Genomic DNA, 21,467 nt, shown 5'->3' with positions numbered 1-21,467 from the left:
GGCAGGAGCTGAGACCCCCGTGCCCACCCAGCCACTGCCCATCCCTGGGAACCCCATTCCCCTGGGAACCCAACCATGGGACCCCCATTCCCTTGGTCTCTGCTCCCTGGGACCCCCATCCCAGGACTCCCATTGCCCAGGACCACCATTGCCTTGATCCCATCCCATGGGCTGCTTGTTCCCATAGAACCCAAATTTCCAAGGGTCCCCTTTTCTCCCCTGGACCCCCAACCCTGGGACCCATATTCCATGACCAAAAACCCCTGGGGAAAAATTTTCCTGCAGGACCCCCATCCGTGAATCCCCCGAGACATGGAGTCCCCAATTCCCCTGGACCCCCATTCTCCTGGACACCCACCCTTGGTTCCCCACATCCCCTGAGCCCCCCACTCCTGGGAACACCATCCCCCACTGAGCCCCCAGACTATCCCATAATGTCCCCAGCCTGTCCCCTGCTGTGTCTCCACCCATCCCCCACCCTGTCCCCACCAAGGGCCACATACACGTGGGGATGAGGCGTGACCTTTCTTCCTTCCTCTTCATCCGAAGAGCCACCACCCAGGGGACCGGTGGCCACAGCAGCGAGTGACAGCCAGTGCACATGGCCGGGGACACGGGGATGGCCGGGAAGGTGGCGCTGCTCCTGTGGGGTGAGTGCCCCGGGCACGGGCCTGACACCCCGGGGATGGGCCCTGGTGGGGCAGAGACCGGTGGGGAGGGGGCACGGGGGGGCTGCGGGGTCCCCTGTGGTCCCCAAGGCAGGGACCAAGGAACAGGGATGCAGGGACAGGGACAAGGGTCATGCCCGTACCATGCAGATGGGCCAGCAGGACTGGTGCCGGGGGAAAGGGGTCACAGACGTGGGGCCATGGGGGTGTGGCTGTAGGGACAGGTGCTGTGAGGATGACGGTGGTGACCTGTGCAAGCATGGGGGGTCCACAGTGTCCCCATGTCCTGCCTCAGCCCAGGGTGACTGAGGTGTCCCTGTCAGCAAAACCTCTGTGCTACACCAGTGTTACCCTTGGGGAGAGTTTGGGGACACATCACACCATGTCCCCCCAAATGGTGCTGTCCCTGCAGAGCCACCACCGCCCTGATCCCTTCCCTTCTCCCTTCCAGCCCAGACCCTCGGCCTCGCTGGTGAGTCCTCGGCAGATGCCATGTCCCCGCCCCACTGTCCCCAGCCCCATGCAATGGCCCTGGCAGGCTGGTGTCCCCTGTCACCCGCAGGTGCCCAGACCACCCAGCTCCTGGTGGAGCCCCCCTGGAGGCCGGCGGTGCTGTGGGACCAGGTGACACTGACCTGCCGGGGCCTGGGGACCACCAGTGCCACCACCTGGTACAAGGACAGGCAGCGCTGGGCGCAGAACAGATGGAACCGCTTCACTGTCAGCAAGAGCGGCACTTACAAGTGTCAGAGACACGGCAGTGGGCTCAGCCCCCCCGTCACAGTCCTAAATGGTGAGAGGGGATCTTAAATGCTCACAGTGGCCTCTGGATAGGTCTGGGTGGGCTCCACTCTGTGGGTGTCCTCACACCCCTCGGGTGCAAGAGCCCGTGGGCACTGCACTGAGGGTCATCCTAGTGCATCCCAGTGTGATGGGACCCCCTTGGTGACACCTGTGCCACGGAGCGTCTCCTGGTGTTCCTGGGATCCTCCCGTGCAATGGAGACTCCGCCCAGATGTCTGCGGTGCCATGGGCACCCTCCTCTGACCTGTCTCCAGCCTCTCAGTTGTGATGGGACCCTCCTGTCCCACAGACCAGCTGGTGCTGCAGGTGCCAACACAGACACTGCTGGAGGGCGACGAGGTCAAACTGCGCTGCCGGGTCAGGCAGGACACATCGGTCAGCAGGGTGCGATTTTACCAGGACGGGAAGGATCTGGGGGAGTACCTCAGGGGGACTGAGCTGTCCCTGTCCCCTCTGCAGCCAAACCACAGTGGCCGCTACCACTGTGCGGGCTCAGTGCGCTTCTGGCCATTATCGTCATCTCCAGTGACAGTGACAGTGCACGGTGAGCACTCCCACGGCTGGAACCCCAATATCCTGACACCCCCACAGCCACATCCCAGGGGACTCAGAGTCAGTCCTCCCCTCATCTCCTTCCCAGAGCTCTTCACGGTGCCGGTGCTGGAGGGTCCCCCCGAGCCCATCGAGGGGTCCCTCCTCAATCTCAGCTGCCTCAGCACCCCCAGCCCCCTGCGGCCCCCAGCCCCCCTCCTGCACCTCTTCTACCGGGACGGGCAGTTGGTGCGGGGTCCGCAGGTGTCCCCGCAGCTCCAGGTGCCCGCCGTGGGGGTCTCCTACTCGGGGAATTACAGCTGCCAGGTGCACTCCGAGGAGGGGACCGTGCAGAAGAGCAGCACCCGACTCCGCGTCACGGTGCACAGTGAGTGCGGGGATGGGCACGGGGAGCCCCCACAGCCTCTTCGTGTCCCCTGCCATGCCTCGGGACCCCCATTCCTGCTTGGACCCCCCATGCCTGTCGGAGGTCATTCATCCTTTCCCACATCCCTCGCCAAGTGCCCCAGCCCTTCCTGGGCACCCCCATCTTTCCTCTGAAGTTTTTCCATGTCCTCGCGTCACTGCTCAGGTCCTTCTCCATGTCCCTCCATCCCTCACTGGGTCTCTTCACCCATTCCTGGTCCAACCCCACCCATCTCTGATCTCCCCTCCTGGTCCCCAGGTCCCACCATACCCTCCCTGTGGTGCCCCCTCAGCCCGCTCCAGCTGTCCCCTCCCTGAACTCCCCACCATTCCTTGGGGTTTTATTTCATGCCCCCCTTCAGCTCTGGGCCCTCTCTTCCTCACTGGGGTCTCCCTGCCCCTTGAAAATGCCCCCCCCATGTCCCTCACTGTCCCCTGCTTTCCCCACCTCCTACAGGGGTCCCTGTCTCAGGGGTGTCCCTATCAGCGCAGCCCCCCGGGGGACAGGTGGCACTGGGGGACCGCCTGGTGCTGAGCTGTGCGGCGGCCATGGGGACAGGTCCCCGGTCCTTCACCTGGCACCGTGGGGGCTCAGGGACACTGCTGGGCACTGGCCCCAACCTGGAGCTGCACCATGTTGGGGACAATGACAGCGGCCAATACCAGTGCCGGGTCAGCAACGGGGACAGCATGGCTGAGAGTGTCCCCCTGAATGTCACCGTCCTGGGTGAGTGGGACCCTCAGGCTGGGGTGACCCCACCCACAGCATCCTCCAGGAAACTCTCATCCCCGTGTCCCTGTCCCTCTTGCTGGCTGCCAGCCCCTCCCCCCACCCTCACCCTGTCTGTGTCCCTGCAGTGCCCGTGGCCAATGCCACCATCACCCCCGGTCCCCTGTCACACCAGGTGCAAACAGGTGACCCCGTGACCCTGCGCTGCTCGGTGCAGGTGGGCTCAGCCCCTGTCACCTTCACCTGGCTGCACAACGGGCAGGAGGTGGCCCGGGGTCCTGTCCTGGTGCTTGCAGACATCGATGTGGGACATTCAGGCACCTACCAGTGCGTGGCCACCAACCAGCTGGGACAGGACGGGCACCGCGTGTTCCGGGCACTCAGCCCTGAGCTGGCCCTGGAGGTGACACCGCAGGGACACAGGGGCACAGGTGAGGTCACATGGGGTCACCAGGGAGTGCAGGACCCCTGCTGTGATGGGGGATCCTGATGTGTCCGTCTCTGTTTCTTGCAGTGGCCGCAGGGGTCGGTGGGTCCCTTTTGTTCCTGGTCCTGCTCGTGGCTGTCATTGTGGCCTGGCACTGGTGGCACCGCCGGGGTGGGTGACAATGAGGGGATGGGGGTCCCAGGGAACTGTAGGAAGCCCCACAGATTTGGGGAATGATAAGGCGGCTCCCTTAGCCCCAGAATTTTAACCTTGGCTTCGGATTCTCTAAGGTTTTGGGAGGTGCTGGAGGGTCTCGCAGGGATGTTGGGGATTCTTTCAGGGGTCCTGGGGTCATTCTGGGGAGTGTCTCTCCCTGCCGGGCTTTGGGTTCTTGAGGATGACTTGGCTGGGGGCAGTGAGGATGTTCATGAATTCTGGGGGGCTTCAGGGATGCTTGGGGGTCCTGTAGAGAACTGAGGGTCCTGTGGAGGTTCAGGAACATCGAGAGGGGTCAGGGCCCTGGGGACCCACAGTCACCTCTCCCCTCTTTCCTCTGCAGCCATCAGGAAGCACCAGGAAAGGTGAGTGGGGGGGTCTAGGGCTGTGGCCCCTCTTTTACTCCCACCCCACTACTCTCCATCCCCTCCAACACATCCCCTTTATCCCCACAGGGCCCCCCCGGAGCCCCTGGCCCCCCCAGAGGAGGGCGAGGTTCTGTACACCCACATCGTGAGCACCAAACAGGCACAGCGTGAGTACAGTGGTGTGGGAGGGACAGTGACACGTCACCCACCGGTGTCACCCCCCACCTTGGTCCCCCCAACTGGTGTCTCTTGCAGGGCCCCCCCGTGTCACTGTCCCCCAGGAACGCCAGGTGACCTACGCAGAGCTGCCAAGACCCCACCGACAACCACGGGAGCCCAGTGACATTTGTGAGATTGTGCCGTGACACTGGGGGGGTGGGAGGCACTGGGGGTCCCCACCCAAGGGCACCCACACGTGTGTGCTGCCACTAAAGACTGCCCCTCCCCCTGCCAGTGGAGGCACAAAAGGCAAATGTCCCAACGGACTGAGACAAGAACAATTTCCTGCAAACAGCAACGGGAGAACAAAACCAACAGCAACAGGGTTCAGAATTCAAAGGGTCACAAAAGGAACGATTTCCAGAGAAAAACCCCAAAAAGGAACAAACTCTGGACACTTCCCCCAGCACGTTTCCTCCACCAGAGGAACCTGGCAGGGCTCAGGACCTTCATTGCCCTGACGGCCAAAGCGGCCTTCAGGAGGCTCTGGTTTCTCTTCTCCCCTGTCTCAAACCTTTGCGGTGTTCCCCACACGATGATTTCACAAAGGCCCTGTGGGTGTTTCTGAGTCTCCCCCTTTTCCAGGACACTTGGGATTAGGCCCTGGCACAGGGTGGGGTGTCAGAGACAGGAAAAGTGTGATGTGGAACACCAGTGTGTGGCAAGGGTGAGTCAGGCCTTGCTTATGGTGAGACAGGGCCCTGTCTGTCAATCTGTCTGTCGGCCATGGCACACTGCGGACAGTGTGACGCTCTGCCAAACTCAGCTCCTGAGTGGCCGGGTGACCAGAAGTCCCACCTGGGGGAGGGCCCTTGGTGCCCAAAGGCTTCAAAGGCAGAGCATGAGGTGGCTCGGTGTCTGACTGTGTCTTCTCTTAGAGTGTCTATCCCATCCATGCTGGAAGCCAGGAGTTGGCAACTGTCTTGGAATAAAAGACAAATGTCTCCCAAGGAAAGCGAAACCTTCCTGCAATGGAAGGAAGACCCATGCCTAAAATCTTTTTATAATTTCAAAAATTAGTGGGTTTCCAGAAAAAAAAAAGCAGTATAACATATATAAAAAAATGTTTAACAGCTCTTAACCAGAATATTTCTAGAAGACACCAGAACAAACAACACCAAACCAGAACTTTCCCACCCGTTCAGTGCTGGATTTCCATTTTCGGTGCAGTTATGACGACGTCCACCAGGGGGCGATGCAGAGACCACTCCCGGCCACCAGGGGGCGCTGCAAGGAGCACTCCCGGCCACCAGGGGGCGCCCCGGGGCCAGCTCGAACCCCCCAGGGGCGATGGCGGCCTCGGCCAGGGGGGAGGAGGGGAAATCGCTCCTTTTGCAAACTCACGGCCACCAATCGGTCCCGGCACCACCACCGGCAGCGGCAGAAGCGGCCAAGGCAGCAGGTTGGATCGTAATGCCGAGTGGCAGCGTTGCAGCGTCCTGGGGCCAGGCACACGCCCTGAACATCACACCCGACCGCTCTCTCCAATTTCGAACAGAGGGACGGCAGCACTGACTGCCCAGCCAGGTCTCGGGGTCACAGCAGCACCTCTCGTGGCTTTACGGCACAATTCCTGAAACCCCTCAGCCTTTCACTCCCATTTCCTCCTTCAGCCCTGGCACAGCAGCTCTGGGAATGTTGAACTCCCCTGGGATGGGGAGGGAAGCAGATGCTCGGTGCTGCCACTGCCGGGGCTCCTCACGGGGCTCCAGCCCACGTTTGGAGTTCCTGCTCTTCCTGGGCCACTGCTGGTCCCCACACAGCAGCCGCAGGGAGAGGAGGAGGAGGAGGGGGAGAGCAGAGCCACAGCCCCGAGGGCTCTGCGGCTGCAGCTGGAGCACAGGGACATCCCGTGTAGGGAGCAGTCGCTTGGGAGGGCAAAACTGGAGCTGGTTGGGCCAATGCCCCTCTTCTGCTCTGGGTGCTGCAGGCCCTTAACGAGATGTTGGAATTAGGGCTGGGGTTGCTAAAGTTCTGCCGTGCTCCTAAACCAACCTGTACATAAACACACGGCTCCTCTGCCTCTCGCAGGGATTTTGAGCATTGGACACATTTTGGGGGCAGGTGCTCCCAGCTCTGCCCACAAGGATTTTTCTTGGCCGCCGGGAAGGTTTTCTGGTGGTTTTTGCTGGTGTTGGAGATGATTCAGTGCCTGTGCCACGAGGCCGGTGCTTCACGCTGGCCGGCCAGGAAGGCGGAGCTGGGGCAGTGGTTGAGGCGGGAGCGGCTGGAGCAGGTGGCCACGGGAACAGCCCCTGGCCATGCAGGTGGAGCAGGAGCGCCGGGAATTTCACAGGGTGCTCAGGTGAGGCCCACGGGGCCGGGTCACAGTGGGGCACTGCTTACCATTCCTGCTGCCCCGAGGTTTTGGGACAGAGCAGTGACACCCATCAGCCTCCAAAACCCTCTCGGCGCTCGGGCACAGCCTCCCAGGAGGTCCCGGACCAGGCTCTGGGGATAATTTGGGCGCTCCTGGGCTCGTTCCCAACAAAGGGCAGTGCTCCGGGAGAGCGTTCGGCACATCCCGGGGGATCAGCCCGGGGCTGCTGGAGCCCGAGTGCTGCGGGCAAGGACGGCGGGAAGAAGCCGGGCCCCGCTCAGGCGGCGCTGCCCGAGGAACGTCTCATCCTGCAGGAGCTCGGGAGCCTCTGCCGGTGCCGGCCCTGCGGCCGTCGGGGGGCAGCGGCTGGGAGGGGCCGGGATAGAGGGACCGGGACCCCAGTGGGGAGCCCCGAGGGTGGAGGGCCCGAAACGGCCGAGGGGAGACCCCAGCAGGGCGGGGGAGCAGAGACCCTGGGCTGGGCTCTGCGGAAAGGAGGGACCGGCACGGTGGTCCCAGAGCACGGGGAAGGGGCCCAGCTGCCATGGCGCTGCGAGTGCCGGGACTGTCACGGCGTGTCTGAACCGACTGTGAGAGCGTGTCCCAAGCCACTGTCGCCATGTGTCGGGACAGCCCGTGGCCAGGGTGACGCCCCCACAGCTTTGGGCACTCGGAATGGGCGGAGCAGGGGCGGGGCAGAGCCCTGTCCATTCCCCGTGCCCTGTGCAGGTGAGGAGGGCAGGGATGGAGCAGCTTTGGGGACACCTGGAATCGATACAAGGTCATTCCCCAGAGCCACACCATGACTGTGGGCAGAGCCCCGGCTCAACATTTCCACACTTTTCCCTCCGGTCTGGTGGCTGCAGCCAGAACCCAAATATTCTTTCCATAAGGTTCCAAAGGGCTGCAGGTTTTGTTCAGGAAGGAGGGTCCCGGTCGTGTTGTTGAGCAGATGGGTGTGGGATTTGCAGAACTTCTGGGGCTCTCTCAGCCCCTTGCTGAGAGGGACAAAATGATCAATTGCTGCATTTCCGGACTGCTTCCCTCAGAGCTGCCCCTGCAGGGGGGTTTGCAGCCAGCCCTGCTCTGAAAACCATCCAAGGCCCTCGCAGAGCCACTGCTTGGGCTCCCATTGGCTTTTGTGCTTCTTGCAGGGCCCAGCAAACCACAGCCAGGCCTTTTCCTGCCACAGAATTGTCACCTTTGCAGCAGCTCGAAAGCTGCCAGAATCAAAGCCAAGGGGGCGGGGGGAGCCTCAGGTCGTGGCTGCCACCTGGGGCTGGCCAGAGCAGGGCTGGCCAATGCCCATCCCTGTGCACTGGGGCTGGGCCATGGCTGGGCCCCGCACTTGGATGGCCACTGGTTTCAAGGAGGAGGAGTTGGGGAGCTCCTTCCTGCCTGGGGCTCCATTCCCGAGCTGCTCTTGCCGGCTCACATCCTGCAGGGGATGAGCGAGAATGGAGAAGTCTGAAACCCTCCCGGAGCTGCCATCCCCCAAGACAGGACCCTATGGCTGTGCCCCCCAGGAGAGAACCCGCCCCCCTGTGAGACAGTCACTGCCCATCGCTGGGTCCCCCGTTCCCCTGGGAACTAAACCATGGGGGCCCCATTCCTTATGTTCCCTGTCCCGTGCAGCCCCATCTCAGGATTGCCATTCCCCAGGATCTCCATGGCCCCGGAGCCCCATTCCCAAGGAATCCTCTCCACAAATTCCATCCCCTACAGTGCCCCTTCCCCCAGGACCTGGATTCTCTCAGGACCCCTCATTCCCACAGGACCCTCCATTCCCCCTGCACTCCATCCCTGGCACACCCATCCCATCACCCCAAATCCCTGGAGCCCACGCTCTCCTGGGACTCCCTGCACTGAGTCCCCCGAGCCCTGGGGTCCCCCATTCCCATGGCACCCCTCTCCTGAGTGACTCCCCCTCCTCAGGACTCCCATTGCCCTGGATGCCCATCCCTGGTTCCCCAAACCCCCTGAGCCCCCCACTCCTGAGAACCCCCTGTCCCACCTTGTGCCACCCAGCTTTGTCCCCAGCCTGCCCACAGCCTGTGGTCACCCTGACACCAGCAAAGGCCACAGCCATGTTGGGGACGCGGCCTGATGTCACTTCCTTCCCCATTCTTCGGAAGAGCCACCACCCAGGGGACCGGTGGCCACAGCAGCGAGTGACAGCCAGCCTGGATGGCCGGGGACACGGGGATGGCCGGGAAGGTGGCGCTGCTCCTGTGGGGTGAGTGCCCCGGGCACGGGCCTGACACCCCGGGGATGGGCCCTGGTGAGGCAGAGACCAGTGTGGAGGGGGCACAGGGGGCTGTGGGGTCCCCTGAGGTCCCCAAGGCCAGCAGAGCCAGTGCATGGGGTGACCAGGGTCATGGGCTGGCAATGGGGACAGGAGAAGGGGGACAGGACAGGAGGGACTGGAATGTGGGGAGAGGAATTATGGGGCTGGTGCAGCTGTGAGGACAGGGACTGGGAAACAGGGATGCAGGGACAGGGACAAGGGGACAAGCACCATGCAGATGGACCATGGGGACAGAGGCTGTGGGACTGGGGGGGTGACCTGTGCCAGAACGGGCTCCCCATGTCTGGGGTGTCCTTAGTGTCCCCATGTCCTGCCTGAGATGGGGTGGCTGCAGTTCCCCGATCTCCGAGACATCTATGCCACACCAGTGTCCCCATGGGGACAGTTCAGGGACAGCCCCCACACCCTGTGCCCCCATACCTGTCTCCATGGGGCCACCCCACCCAGCCCTGTCCCTTCTCCCTTCCAGCCCAGAGCCTCGGCCTCGCTGGTGAGTCCTCAGGGGATGCCATGTCCCCACCCTGCTGTCCCCAGCCCCGTGGTGGCTCTGGCAGGCTGGTGTCCCCTGTCACCCGCAGGTGCCCAGACCACCCAGCTCCTGGTGCAGCCCCCCTGGAGGCCGGCGGTGCTGTGGGACCGGGTGACACTGACCTGTCAGGGCTCGGGGACTGCCAGTGCCACCACCTGGTACAAGGATGGGCGGAGCTGGTGGCCGAACGGACCTGAAAATGTCAGTGTCACCTATTCTGGCACCTACCGCTGTTACAGACCTGGCAGTGGGCTCAGCCCCCCCGTGACAGTCTCAAATGGTGAGGGGGCTTTGGGTGTCCTCAGCGTGGCACCTGTGGGACCCCGAGGGCTCTGAGTGCGCCCTGCTCCATGGGTCACCTCCTGGTGTGACCAGAGCTCGTCCCCTGCACACAGGGACATCCCAGAGCATTCCAGTGCAGGGGGACCCTGTTTGTGGAATTGGGGACCCCTGGTGCTCTGGCTGTGACCCAATGGTGGGTCCCCATGAAAATGGGACCCCTGTGGTGTGACAGGACCCTCGTGTCCCCCAGACTGGCTGGTGCTACAGGTGCCGGTGCAGATGCAGCTGTAGCGGGGGACACAGTGACACTGCGCTGCCGATGGCGGCAGGGCCTGTCAGTCACTGAGGTGCGATTCTACCGTGGGAATGAGGAGGTGAGGATGTCCCTCAATGGCACCGAGCTCTCCCTGTCCCCTCTGCAGCTGAGCCACAGTGGCCGCTACCGCTGCTGGGGCTGGGTGTCCTCTGACGTATCATCAGAGTTGCAGGAGTCGGCGCCCGTGACAGTGACAGTGCACGGTGAGCCTCACCCCCACAGCCTCCCCGGGTCCCCTGGTTGGGGACACTCAGCCCCGTCTGGGGACCCCCAGCCCTGCCTGCAGTCCCCCATTACTGCCCAGACCCCCCATCTCTGCCGCGGGTCCCTCATCCATCCCCGGGTCTCTCACAGGGCTGTCAGATCAGTGGTGGCCACACTTGTATCAGCAGGTTCCGAGCACTCAGAACCAGCGCTGGCGGAGGCAGCCATGCGCCGCGCACCGCGCTTTTCCGGGGCCAGACGCCTCTGGCAGCAGGGGCGGCCCGGCGGTGCAGAGGAGCCGTGGGGGCCGCCGTGGGTAGCGGCGAGCGGGGAGCGGGTTGCGGCGAACGGGGACCCGGCACAGGAACTCCCGGCAGTCACCAACCCAGCGGAACTGACCCAGTGGGATGGGATTCACCAGACCACAGGAGAGTTGTTTATTTGCTTTTGTTTTCCAGGGAGAAAGAATGGTCTGTTTTTCTCTTTTTTTCCTCTCCTTTCCTTTCTTTCCTTTTTTCCCCTTTCCTTCTCCTTCTGGCTGATTGGGAAGGTGGGCCTTGTCAGGTGAGCCTGTAGTTGGCTGGTTGGGAAGGCGGGCCTTGTTCAGAGGGCCTGTGATTGGCTGGTTGGGAAGGCAGGTTTTGTTGGGAAGTGCTGTGGTTGGCTAGTTGGGAAGGTGAGTCTTCTGGAGATGATTGTGATTGGCTGGTTGGGAAGGTCTGTGGTTGGCTGGTTGGGAAGGTGGGTCTTGTGGAGAAGATTGTGATTGGCTGATTGGGAAGGCCTGTGGTTGGCTGGTTGGGAAGGTGTGTTTTTTCAGGAGACCTGTGACTGGCTGTCAGAAGAGGACTGGGAGCAAATAGAGAATCCCCAAGGAGAAAAGAAGGAATTGAAGAGATATCAACACACATACCCCCCAAACAGTCCCCTGGGCAGTAGGCAAACCCAGTAGAGATGTAACCTGAACACCAGGAGTGAAAATAAGGTGTTGGGGCTTGGTTTCTTTTTCTTTCATTTTCTTTCCTTGTTACCTGTGAGACTTTTTCTCCCACTGAGTTGCTAAGAAGCACTGATGGCTGCGTGCTTGAGATGGCAGGAATGGGAAAACTCTCGGCAGGGATGGGAAACTCTCATTCACTCGATCTGCGCCTTTGGATGGTGACGGTGGAGCGGCTGCTTGGGGAAAGGAATTCACTGCTGCTGCAGATGCCCGGCTCAGTCCTGTTTCTTCTGGTGTGGGGTGAGCCTCTGCTCCTGGGCCCAGCCATGGAACTGGGATCTTGTTATTGCCTGCCTCACTAAAAGTAGGGCCTGTTGCTGTGCTGGGAGCAGGGTCACTGTTGTCCCTCCTCCTGCTGTTTCTTCAGCACTGCTCTGAGTCTTTTCACTACTCTGTAGCCCACAACCCCTGCCTGCTGAGACATCCTGCATCTTCAGCCACAGCTTGGGAGTTCCTGATCCATCCCTTCCATTCCTTCAGCCTCAGCTCTGGAGTTTCTGATCTATCCCTTCCATCCCTTCCTATCTGGGACAGAGCCACCATGACTGTGCGCTCCCTGAGCCCACCCCAAGCGCCCCCTGCAGCCGCGGAGGGATCACCGCACCTGCCCCGCCCACCGGGAGCCACCAGCGCCCCTGCTGGCTGTGCCCGGAACTGCACCAAAGGGGAAAGTGCCGCGCTCAGGGAAGCTGTTACGGGCTTCCTGGTTCTGTTTATTATTAATGCTGTGGTTGTTGCTGGCTGTTTGCCTTGTTATACATACCAGTAAAGATCTGTTATCCCTATCCCCATATCTTTGCCTGAGAGCTCCTTAATTTTTCATAATTATAATAACTAGGAGGGAGGAGGTTTGCATTCCCCATTCCAAGGGACGCCCTGCTCTCCCCAGAAGACACCTGTCTTTCAAACTAAGACATACTGGCAGCCAAAAATTGACGAATTCTGTTCCTAAAGCCTGACAGAGCTGAGCAAAGAAAAACATTTGTGTCCGTTTAACCAAAAAAGCTGCATTTTTGTTCCAGGAGCAGGAAACCAGGTCCTGTGCTGTGGCCCTGGTTGGTGCCTGAGATGTTTTGGTTTCCTGAAATTCCTTTCCCAGGGAATTTTCTGTAAACAAGAGACATCTTTTGGTATGGGCAAATTGTTTGCGTTTCTTTCCCTAGGAGGGACTTCTTCTTGACGTCCCTCTACTCTGACCAATGTGATTGAGGAGGTTTGTCTTTGTTTCATGAATCCAATTGGTCTCTGTAGAATAGCATAAGAAGGGAGACACATCCCAAGAATAAAGGAGTAATTTTCGGCCTTCTCAAGTCAGAGTCTTTGTGTTCTGGTGCACAACAGCGTCACTGTGCTCCTTTGGAAATGGGATGGGCAATGGCAAGCCACGTAGTGTACTGGGAACATTGGGAAGGGGATTGCAGGGCCACGGGGAGCATGGGGGTTGAGAGGACTCAATCTGATTTTCATTTCTGTCTCAACACACGCTATACATGAGCAAATAAAAGCAGTTAACCGTGACACAAAAGCAGCGATTTTGCTTTGGGTCTCTTGGGGGGATCAGGGGCTTGCTTGGAGGTTCAGCTTGGTCCTCCTCTCTGCCTCAACTTTTCCTCCCGGTGGTCCTTCTCTGTCTGCAGCCGTTCTTCCCTGCTTTGCTGCTTCTGCGAGGCAGCTCATTCCTGCGACGACCTGGTGCTCTACCGCTTCCCCAACCTGGTGCTCCTCTGCTTCCCCAACACGGTGCTCCACAGCTTCCCCAGCGGAGCAGAGGCTGCCTGCACACACCTGCCATCTCTGCCATTTTGCCCGTGTTCCCCGCAGCAACGAGCCTGCTGCACCCCAGAACCTGCTCGTAGCAGCCAGCCCAAAGCCACCAGTGCCACAGCACTAGCCCACAGCCAGCACACAGCCATGACTCAGCGTTGCCAGAGACACGCAGGTGCCGCCACTTGGAAATCCCACCCAGCCACTGACAAAAGCCACGAGGGCTCACCACACACACACTCCATCTGCCGAGCTGATGCCAAAAGTGCGCCCAGGGTTCTTGTGGTAATGCTGTCCCTGTCTTCTGTTTCTCTCTCTGTCTCTTTCCCTCTCTATTCTCTCTTCTATCCCCCTCCCATAAGAACACTTAGCCTCCTTTATCAATAAACAGTTCTCAGATATAATATTGCCGCATTTGTGCTTCATTTTAATCCGAGAAATCGATCAGAAAGAATCCGCCCCGACTGCCCCTTTTACAGTGAGATGGGACAGGGAGAGTGGGAGGGGGAATGTGGAACTCCTGGGTGTGCTGCCAGCACTGTGGGGAGAGAATGGGGAAGCCACTGAGGGTACTTGGAGCATTCGGATGGGGGTTGGGGAGGGGATGGGGGAGCCCCTGGGGGCACTGGGAGAGGAAATGAGGAGCACAGGGTGCCCTTTGTAGCCTCCCCCTGACCCATGACCACCTCCCTTAGAAGGATGGGCAACCACAGGAGCCATGGAGGGAGCACCTCCAGTGTCACCCAGTGCCTCCCGCTTCCCAGAGTGTCACAACTGTTGTTGTAGAGTGTCATAGATGTCACTGGGCTCCCATGATTGCCCGTGTGGCCCCTGCAGCTGCATGTAGGTCGCCTGAGGATCCTCCCTGGGGGATGCCAGGGGCTCCGGGGGGGCCCTGTGGGAAGCAGGGAGTGTGTGGAAGGGGATGAAAGGTTCTGGTGGTTTGGGTAAAAGATGCATCATGGCTGGAGCCTGCACTCACCTTTCCTGGTGCTTCCTGGCATCTGCAAAGGAAAACTGAAGTGGTAACTTTGGAGTCCCAATAGGCCCCCATCCACCCACAGGAATCCTGAACGACCCCCAGGCCTTCAATTCTCCCCCAGCTCCCCCCAGTATCCCTGATGGCCCCCAGAACCCCTGAATCACCACAGTGCTCTGGACCACTTGCGATCCCAGAACCCAGAGCCTGGCAGGGAGGGGAACTTTCCAAATTCCCCCAGGATCACGGAGAGAAACCCCAACATGCCTGCAAGACCCTCCAACACCACCCCAAATCCTGGAGGATGCTGAGCAAAAGGCCTGAGCACTCAGCGCTGCCCAAGTCATTGACTGTTGGTGCCACCAATCACCCTCACATTCCAGGTGACCTCCCACCTCCCCAGGGCCCCTGTTGCCCCCATTGTCACCCACCCACGTTGTTCCACCGATGCCAGCCCACAGCTCCAACACTGAGCACGACCAAGGACAGGACGGAACAAGCAACCCCTGTGGCCAATGCTGGGGACAGAGGGGGACGCACTGGGGACACTCTGAACCCTGGGGGTCCTGAACACCCCGGTGACCCCGTGTGACCCCACCTCTGCTCCAGTGTCCACGTGATGTCACCTCCAGGGCCAGCTCAGGGCTGAGTGCCCGGAACACGCGGTGCCCGTCCTGTCCCAGCTGGTTGGTGGCCATGCACTGGTAGGTGCCCGAATGTCCCACACTGATGTTCCCAAGCTCCAGGACGGGACCCCGGGCCCCCTCCTGGCCATTGTGCAGCCAGGTGAAGGTGACAGGGGCTGAGCCCACCTGCACCGAGCAGCGCAGGGTCACGGGGTCACCTGCGTGCACCTGGTGTGACAGGGGACCGGGGGTGATGGTGGCATTGGCCACGGACACTGTGGGGACACAGACAGGGTGAGGGTGGGGGGAGGGGCTGGCAGCCAGCAAGAGGGACAGAAACAGGGGAATGATCGTGTCCTGGAGGATGCTGTAGGTGGTGTCACTCCCAGTCTGAGGGTTCTGCTCACCCACGACGGTGACGTTCACACGGACACTCTCGGCCACACTGTCCCCATCGCAGACCCGGCAGTGATAGTGGCCACTGTCATTGTCCCCAATGTGTCACAGCTCCAGGGGAGGGCTGGTGCCCAACAGTGTCCCCGAGCCCCCCCGGTGCCAAATGAAGGTCCGGGGACCTGTCCCCACGGCCACCGCACAGCTCAGCACCAAGTGGTCCCCCAGTGCCACCTGTCCCCCGGGGGGCTGCACTGACATGGACACCCCTGAGACAGGGACCCCTGTGGGAGGGGGCAACAGCAGGTGACAGTGAGGGACACGGGGGGAATGAAGAGAGGCAGGGGGACCCCAGTGAGAAAGAGGGGGTTCAGAGCTGGGGGGGGCTTGGAAAGGAACCCCAAGGAAGGACGAGGGGTTCAGGGAGGGGACACCTGGAGAGGGATGGGGGGACCCCAGGGAGGGTGTGGGGACCCAGAGAGGGGATGGTGGGACCTGGGGACCGTGGGGGCAGAGCAGGGAGGAGTGGGGTTGACTCAGAGACGGGCAAAGCGACCCAGTGAGGGATGGGGGGATGAGGAGGGGGACTCAAGCAGTGATGGGGGACATAGAAAACGTTTACAGGAAAGATGGGGGTGCCCACGTAGGGCTGGGGGATACTGTGAGAGACCCGGGAATGGATGAGGGACCCGAGGCAGGGATGGGAGATCTGGGCAGTAATGGGGGTCTGCAGGCAGGGCTGGGGGTCCCCAAACGGGGCAGAGTGTCCCCAACCACGGGACCCGGGGGGCTGTGGGGGTGAAGCTCACCGTGCACTGTCACTGTCACCGTCACTCCCATGACTGTGATACGCAGGAGTGCATCTGGCCCCCGCAGCAGTAGCGGCCACTGTGGCTCCGCTGCTGACGGGACAGGGACAGCTCGGTGCCATTGAGGGACATCCTCACCTCCTCGTCCCCACGGTAGAATCGCACCCCGGTGAGAGACAGGTCCTGCCGCCATCGGCAGCGCAGTGTCACCGTGTCCCCCTCCAGCAGCAGCCGCGCTGGCACCTGCAGCACCAGCCAGTCTGGGGGACACGAGGGTCCTGTCACACCGGGGGGGTCCCCTTTGTGCGGGGAGCCCCCATTGGGTCACAGCCAGAGCACCAGGGGTCTCCAATTCCACAAACAGGGTCCCCCCGCAGACTGGGATGCTCTGGGATGTCCCCATGTGCAGGGGACGGGCTCTGGTCACTCCAGGAGGTGACCCATGGAGCGGAGCCCACCCAGAGCCCTCGGAGTCTCACAGGTTCCCGGCTGGAGACCCTGAAACCCCCCTTACCATTTGAGACTGTCACGGGGGGGCTGAGCCCACTGCCACGTCTGTAACAGCGGTAGGTGCCACTCTTTGTGACATTGAAGTGGCTGAGTCCCTCCTGCCGCCAGCTCCACTCATCCATGTACCAGGTGATGTCACCGGCTGTCCCCGACCCCTGACAGGTCAGTGTCACCCGGTCCCACAGCACTGCCAGAATCCAGGGAGGCTCCACCAGGAGCTGGGTGGTCTGGGCACCTGCAGGTGACAGGGGACACCAGCCTGCCAGGGCCACCATGGGGCTGGGGACAGCAGGGTGGGGACATGGCATCCCCTGGGGACTCACCAGCGAGTTCGAGGGTCTGGGCTGGAAGGGAGAAGGGACAGGGCTGGGTGGGGGTGGCACCATGGGGAGACAGGTGACGGGCCACAGGGTGTGAAGCTGTCCCTGAACTGTCAGCGGGGGGACACTGGTGTGGCATAGATGTCTCGGAGACTGGGGAACTGCAGCCACCCCATCTCAGGCAGGACATGGGGACACTAAGGACACCCCAGACATGGGGAGCCCGTTCTGGCACAGGTCACTCCCCCAGTCCCACGGCCTCTGTCCCCATGGCCCATCTGCATGGTGCTTGTCCCCTTGTCCCTGTCCCTGCATCCCTGTTTCCCCGTCCCTGTCCTCACAGCCGCACCAGCCCCATAATTCCTCTCCCCACATTCTGGCCCCTCCAGTCCGGTCCCCCTTCTCCTGCCCCACCGGCATCCCACAACGCTGATTACCTAATTGCACTGGCTTTGCTGGCACTGGGGACCTCAGGGGACCCCACAGCCCCCCTGTGCCCCCTCCCCACCGGTCTCTGCCTCACCAGGGCCCATCCCCGGGGTGTCAGGCTCGTGTCCGGGGCACTCACCCCACAGGAGCAGCGCCACCTTCCCAGCCATCCCCGTGTCCCTGGCCATCCAGGCTGGCGGTCGCACACTGACAGTGGCGGCTGTCCCCTGGGTGGTGGCTCTTCGGCCAGGGTGGAAGGAAGGGAGGTCAGGTCTCATCCTCATGCGTAGGTGGCACCTGGTGGGGGCAGGGTGGCCACAAACTGGGGACAGGATGTGGGCAGGCTGGGGACAAGGTTGGGTGGCACATGGTGGGACATGGGGTTCTCAGGAGTGAGGGGCTCAGGGGTTTGCGGAGCCAGGGATGGGTGTCCAGGGGAATGGGGGTCCCAGGGATGGGGGGACTCAGGGCTGGGAGTCCCAGAAGAATGTTGGCTCCAGGGATTTGGGGTCATAGGATGGGGGTCCCAGGGATGAGGGTGCCGGGGGAATGGGGGATTATGTGGGAATGTGAGGGTCCTGGGAGAAACAAATCCATGGGTGAAGAGGGATTGTAGGGGATGGAATTTGGGGGAGACTGTTCCTTGGGAATGGGGGTCCTGGGCCATGGAGATATTGGAGAATGGCAGTCCTGGGATGGGGGTCCCAGGGAGGTGGAACATAAAGAATGGGGGTCTGTTGGTTGGGTTCCCAGGGGAATGGGGGGCCCAGGGATGCGCACTGGCTGGTTGGATCCATGGGTTGCAGCTCCTTTCCTGGCTACCTCAGATCTTGGGGTGACCCAGAGCCACGCAGAGCCCACTCAAGGTGCTGGTGACCTGGGGATCACCACAGGCAGATTCCAAGTGGCTCTGGGTCGCTGTCCCCACAGCCCCCCAGGAGCATTTTCATCTCTTCTTTTCCATTTCCTTCTTTTCTCCCACAGTTTCACACCTCTCAGTTGCATGGCTTGATGATTCAGGGGAGCACCTGAGCAGGGAACAGGTTGAGGCGACTCTGGGGAAGAGGAAAAGTGGGTTCTGGTCCAGCAGGAGGAGATATGGGGGCTGTGGCGGATGGGGGTATCCAGCTTTGCCCCCCCCAACATTGTCTCTCTCCTGCAGCAGAAGGAAGATGCCGTTTGTGCAGAGGGAAGAGTTCTATTCTGGGGTCATCCAGGAGGGTTGTGTCCTGTTCAGGGGTTCCTTGTTCTGGGAGTGAAACATCCTGCGGGGATCCTGTCCCATTGGGGACACATGCTGGCCAAGGGGATCCTGTCCTGGGGGATGGCAGCTCCAGGCGGGGTCCAGACTCCTCCATTCTCACTCGTCCCCTGCAGGATGTGAGCCGGCAAGAGCAGCTTGGGAATGGAGCCCCAGGCAGGAAGGAGCTCCCCAACTCCTCCTCCTTGAAGCCAGTGGCCATCCAAGTGTGGGGCCCAGCCATGGCCCAGCCCCAGTGCACAGGGATGGGCATTGGCCAGCCCTGCTCTGGCCAGCCCCAGGTGGCAGCCACGACCTGAGGCTCCCCCCGCCCCCTTGGCTTTGATTCTGGCAGCTTTCGAGCTGCTGCAAAGGTGACAATTCTGTGGCAGGAAAAGGCCTGGCTGTGCTTTGCTGGGCCCTGCAAGAAGCACAAAAGCCAATGGGAGCCCAAGCAGTGGCTCTGCGAGGGCCTTGGATGGTTTTCAGAGCAGGGCTGGCTGCAAACCCCCCTGCAGGGGCAGCTGTGAGGGAAGCAGTCCGGAAATGCAGCAATTGATCATTTTGTCCCTCTCAGCAAGGGCCTGAGAGAGCCCCAGAAGTTCTGCAAATCCCACACCCATCTGCTCAACAACGTGACCAGGACCCTCCTTCCTGAACAAAACCTGCAGCCCTTTGGAACCTCCCAGAAAGAATGTTTGTGTTCTGGATGTGGACACCAGAAGAGGGAAAAGTGTGGAAATACTGAGCAGGGGCTCCAGCCGTGGATCTGGGGAACAGGGGTGTCCCAGCAGGAGCAGGGAGTGCCCAGGCAGGGGAATTCAGGGCAGGGTGGAGTGCATTTCCCAGGGAAGCAGACCCTGAGGGACACACGGGCATTTCCACAGATTCCTGTGCTCTGTTCCAAGGATGGACAGAGTTTCTCCCCTGTTGGGAGCAGAAGCCATGGGAAGTAAATCAAGTTTCAGGGTGGGAAGGAGGAAAATGGGAAGAGTTTCTAAATGTGGCCCAACCAAAGCCTTCCCTGTGGGCTGGGTTGCTGCCCAGCAGGCCGGGAACAATCCCATGGACCTGCTGGACACTCAGGGAGATTCCACGCTCTGTGTTATGCACAAGGAAACGCTGCTGTGGGATGAACCAATGGGCTCCTAAAGGGAACCAGAAAGTCTCATTTTTGTGGGATTTGTTTGTGTTTTTATTGTCAGTGACTAGTTGGGAGGGCAATGATTAAAAGGATTCTATCAACCAGACCATTTTCTACATTGTTAGCTTGATTTTTGCTGAGTTTATTTTTTATTGGGAAAAAATGTGATTTGGGAAAATATTTTTGACTTTATTTCATGGTTGTATAATTTTGTCTCAGCCAATTGGGCATCAGGGAATTCGACCAAATTTCGCCGGGCATTTACCATCATCAGGGCAAGGTTATATCTGGTGGCCCCTTAGGTTTGGGCAGCCCAGGTGTCACAGGGACCCACTGGGGACAGCAGGAATGCTCAGGGCCCCCCAGGAAAGAGGTCCCCAGAATGTGCCACCTCTGGGACAGGAATCCCCAAGGATGTGGCACCCCCAGAACGAGGAACCCTCTGGGACAAGACCCTGGGACACGACCCAGGTGTCACCACAGCAGAGGAGCCCTTTTCCCTCAGGGCAGGACCCCTCTGGATGTGCCCCCCAGGACAGAACCCACGGCCTCAGCTCAGCATAAACGGCCTCTTCCTTCTGCTGCAGGAAAGAGAAAGTGAAAATCTTTCATCCCCCACAGCCCCCAAACACTGCCTGCACCCCCCAGCCCCCTTGGCCCCTTCCTGGGATTCCCCCACCGTTACCTGCTCAGGTGTTCCCTGGGATGGCTGAGCCAGGAAATGGGGGGATGGGAAAAGCCCAGGGGTGTGTGGGGCACAGACCCAGAGCCTCCACCCTGGGGTGCCCCCCTGGCCATGAGCACACTGTGGGGGCTGTGCTGGGCTCTGAGTCACCCCAAAATCTGAGGCACCCAGGGCAGGACCGGAGACCCCCGTGCCCACCCAGCCACTGCCCATCCCTGGGACCCCCATTCCCCTGGGAACCCAACCATGTCACCCCCATTCCCTTGGTCTCTGCTCCCTGGGACCCCCATCCCAGGACTCCCATTGCCCAGGACCACCATTGCCTTGATCCCATCCCATGGGCTGCTTGTTCCCATAGAACCCAAATTTCCAAGGGTCCCCTTTTCTCCCCTGGACCCCCAACCCTGGGACCCATATTCCATGACCAAAAACCCCTGGGGAAAAATTTTCCTGCAGGACCCCCATCCGTGAATCCCCTGAGACATGGAGACCCCAATTCCCCTGGACCCCCATTCTCCTGGACACCCACCCTTGGTTCCCCACATCCCCTGAGCCCCCACTCCTGGGAACACCATCCCCCACTGAGCCCCCAGACTATCCCATAATGTCCCCAGCCTGTCCCCTGCTGTGTCTCCACCCATCCCCCACCCTGTCCCCACCAAGGGCCACCTACTCGTGGGGACGAGGTGTGACCTTTCTTCCTTCCTCTTCATCCGAAGAGCCGCCACCCAGGGGACCGGTGGCCACAGCAGTGAGAGACAGCCAGTGCACATGGCCGGGGACACGGGGATGGCCGGGAAGGTGGCGCTGCTCCTGTGGGGTGAGTGCCCCGGGCACGGGCCTGACACCCCAGGGATGGGCCCTGGTGAGGCAGAGACCGGTGGGGAGGGGGCACGGGGGGGCTGCGGGGTCCCCTGTGGTCCCCAAGGCAGGGACCAAGGAACAGGGATGCAGGGACAGGGACAAGGGTCATGCCCGTACCATGCAGATGGGCCAGCGGGACTGGTGCCGGGGGAAAGGGGTCACAGACGTGGGGCCATGGGGGTGTGGCTGTAGGGACAGGTGCTGTGAGGATGACGGCGGTGACCTGTGCAAGCATGGGGGGTCCACAGTGACCCCATGTCCTGCCTCAGCACAGGGTGACTGAGGTGTCCCTGTCAGCAAAACCTCTGTGCTACACCGGTGCTACCCTTGGGGAGAGTTTGGGGACACATCACACC

The 21,467-nt window shown here is 61.0% G+C and overlaps 1 protein-coding gene and 1 long non-coding RNA gene across 3 annotated transcripts; both read left to right on the top strand.

The window, feature by feature from the left end:
• Positions 1-601: 601 nt before the first annotated feature.
• Positions 602-5,422, top strand: LOC136303082 (Fc receptor-like protein 4). Its single transcript, XM_066206696.1, has 9 exons — positions 602-650; positions 1,120-1,461; positions 1,762-2,016; positions 2,113-2,391; positions 3,288-3,590; positions 3,674-3,757; positions 4,146-4,167; positions 4,258-4,337; positions 4,426-5,422. The coding sequence occupies exons 1-9, from the start codon at positions 602-604 to the stop codon at positions 4,533-4,535; spliced, it is 1,524 nt and encodes a 507-aa protein (XP_066062793.1). The 3' UTR covers positions 4,536-5,422.
• Positions 5,423-10,504: 5,082 nt separating this feature from the next.
• On the top strand, positions 10,505-12,893 carry LOC136303204 (uncharacterized). 2 transcript variants are annotated; one of them, XR_010724170.1, is made up of 3 exons: positions 10,505-11,588; positions 11,747-12,478; positions 12,600-12,893. It is a non-coding gene; the product is annotated as an uncharacterized lncRNA (long non-coding RNA). The 2 variants fall into 2 exon arrangements; XR_010724171.1 differs by having other exon boundaries at positions 10,520-11,333; positions 11,445-11,588; positions 11,747-12,893.
• Positions 12,894-21,467: the final 8,574 nt, after the last annotated feature.

Source organism: Chamaea fasciata, unplaced genomic scaffold, assembly GCF_029207755.1.
Source record: "Chamaea fasciata isolate MVZ Bird 193981 ecotype frontalis unplaced genomic scaffold, bChaFas1.0.hap1 SCAF_31, whole genome shotgun sequence".
Classification (NCBI taxonomy): domain Eukaryota; kingdom Metazoa; phylum Chordata; class Aves; order Passeriformes; family Sylviidae; genus Chamaea; species Chamaea fasciata.
The sequence above is the reverse complement of the archived record's forward strand: the minus strand, read 5'-3'. Positions and strand labels throughout refer to the sequence as shown.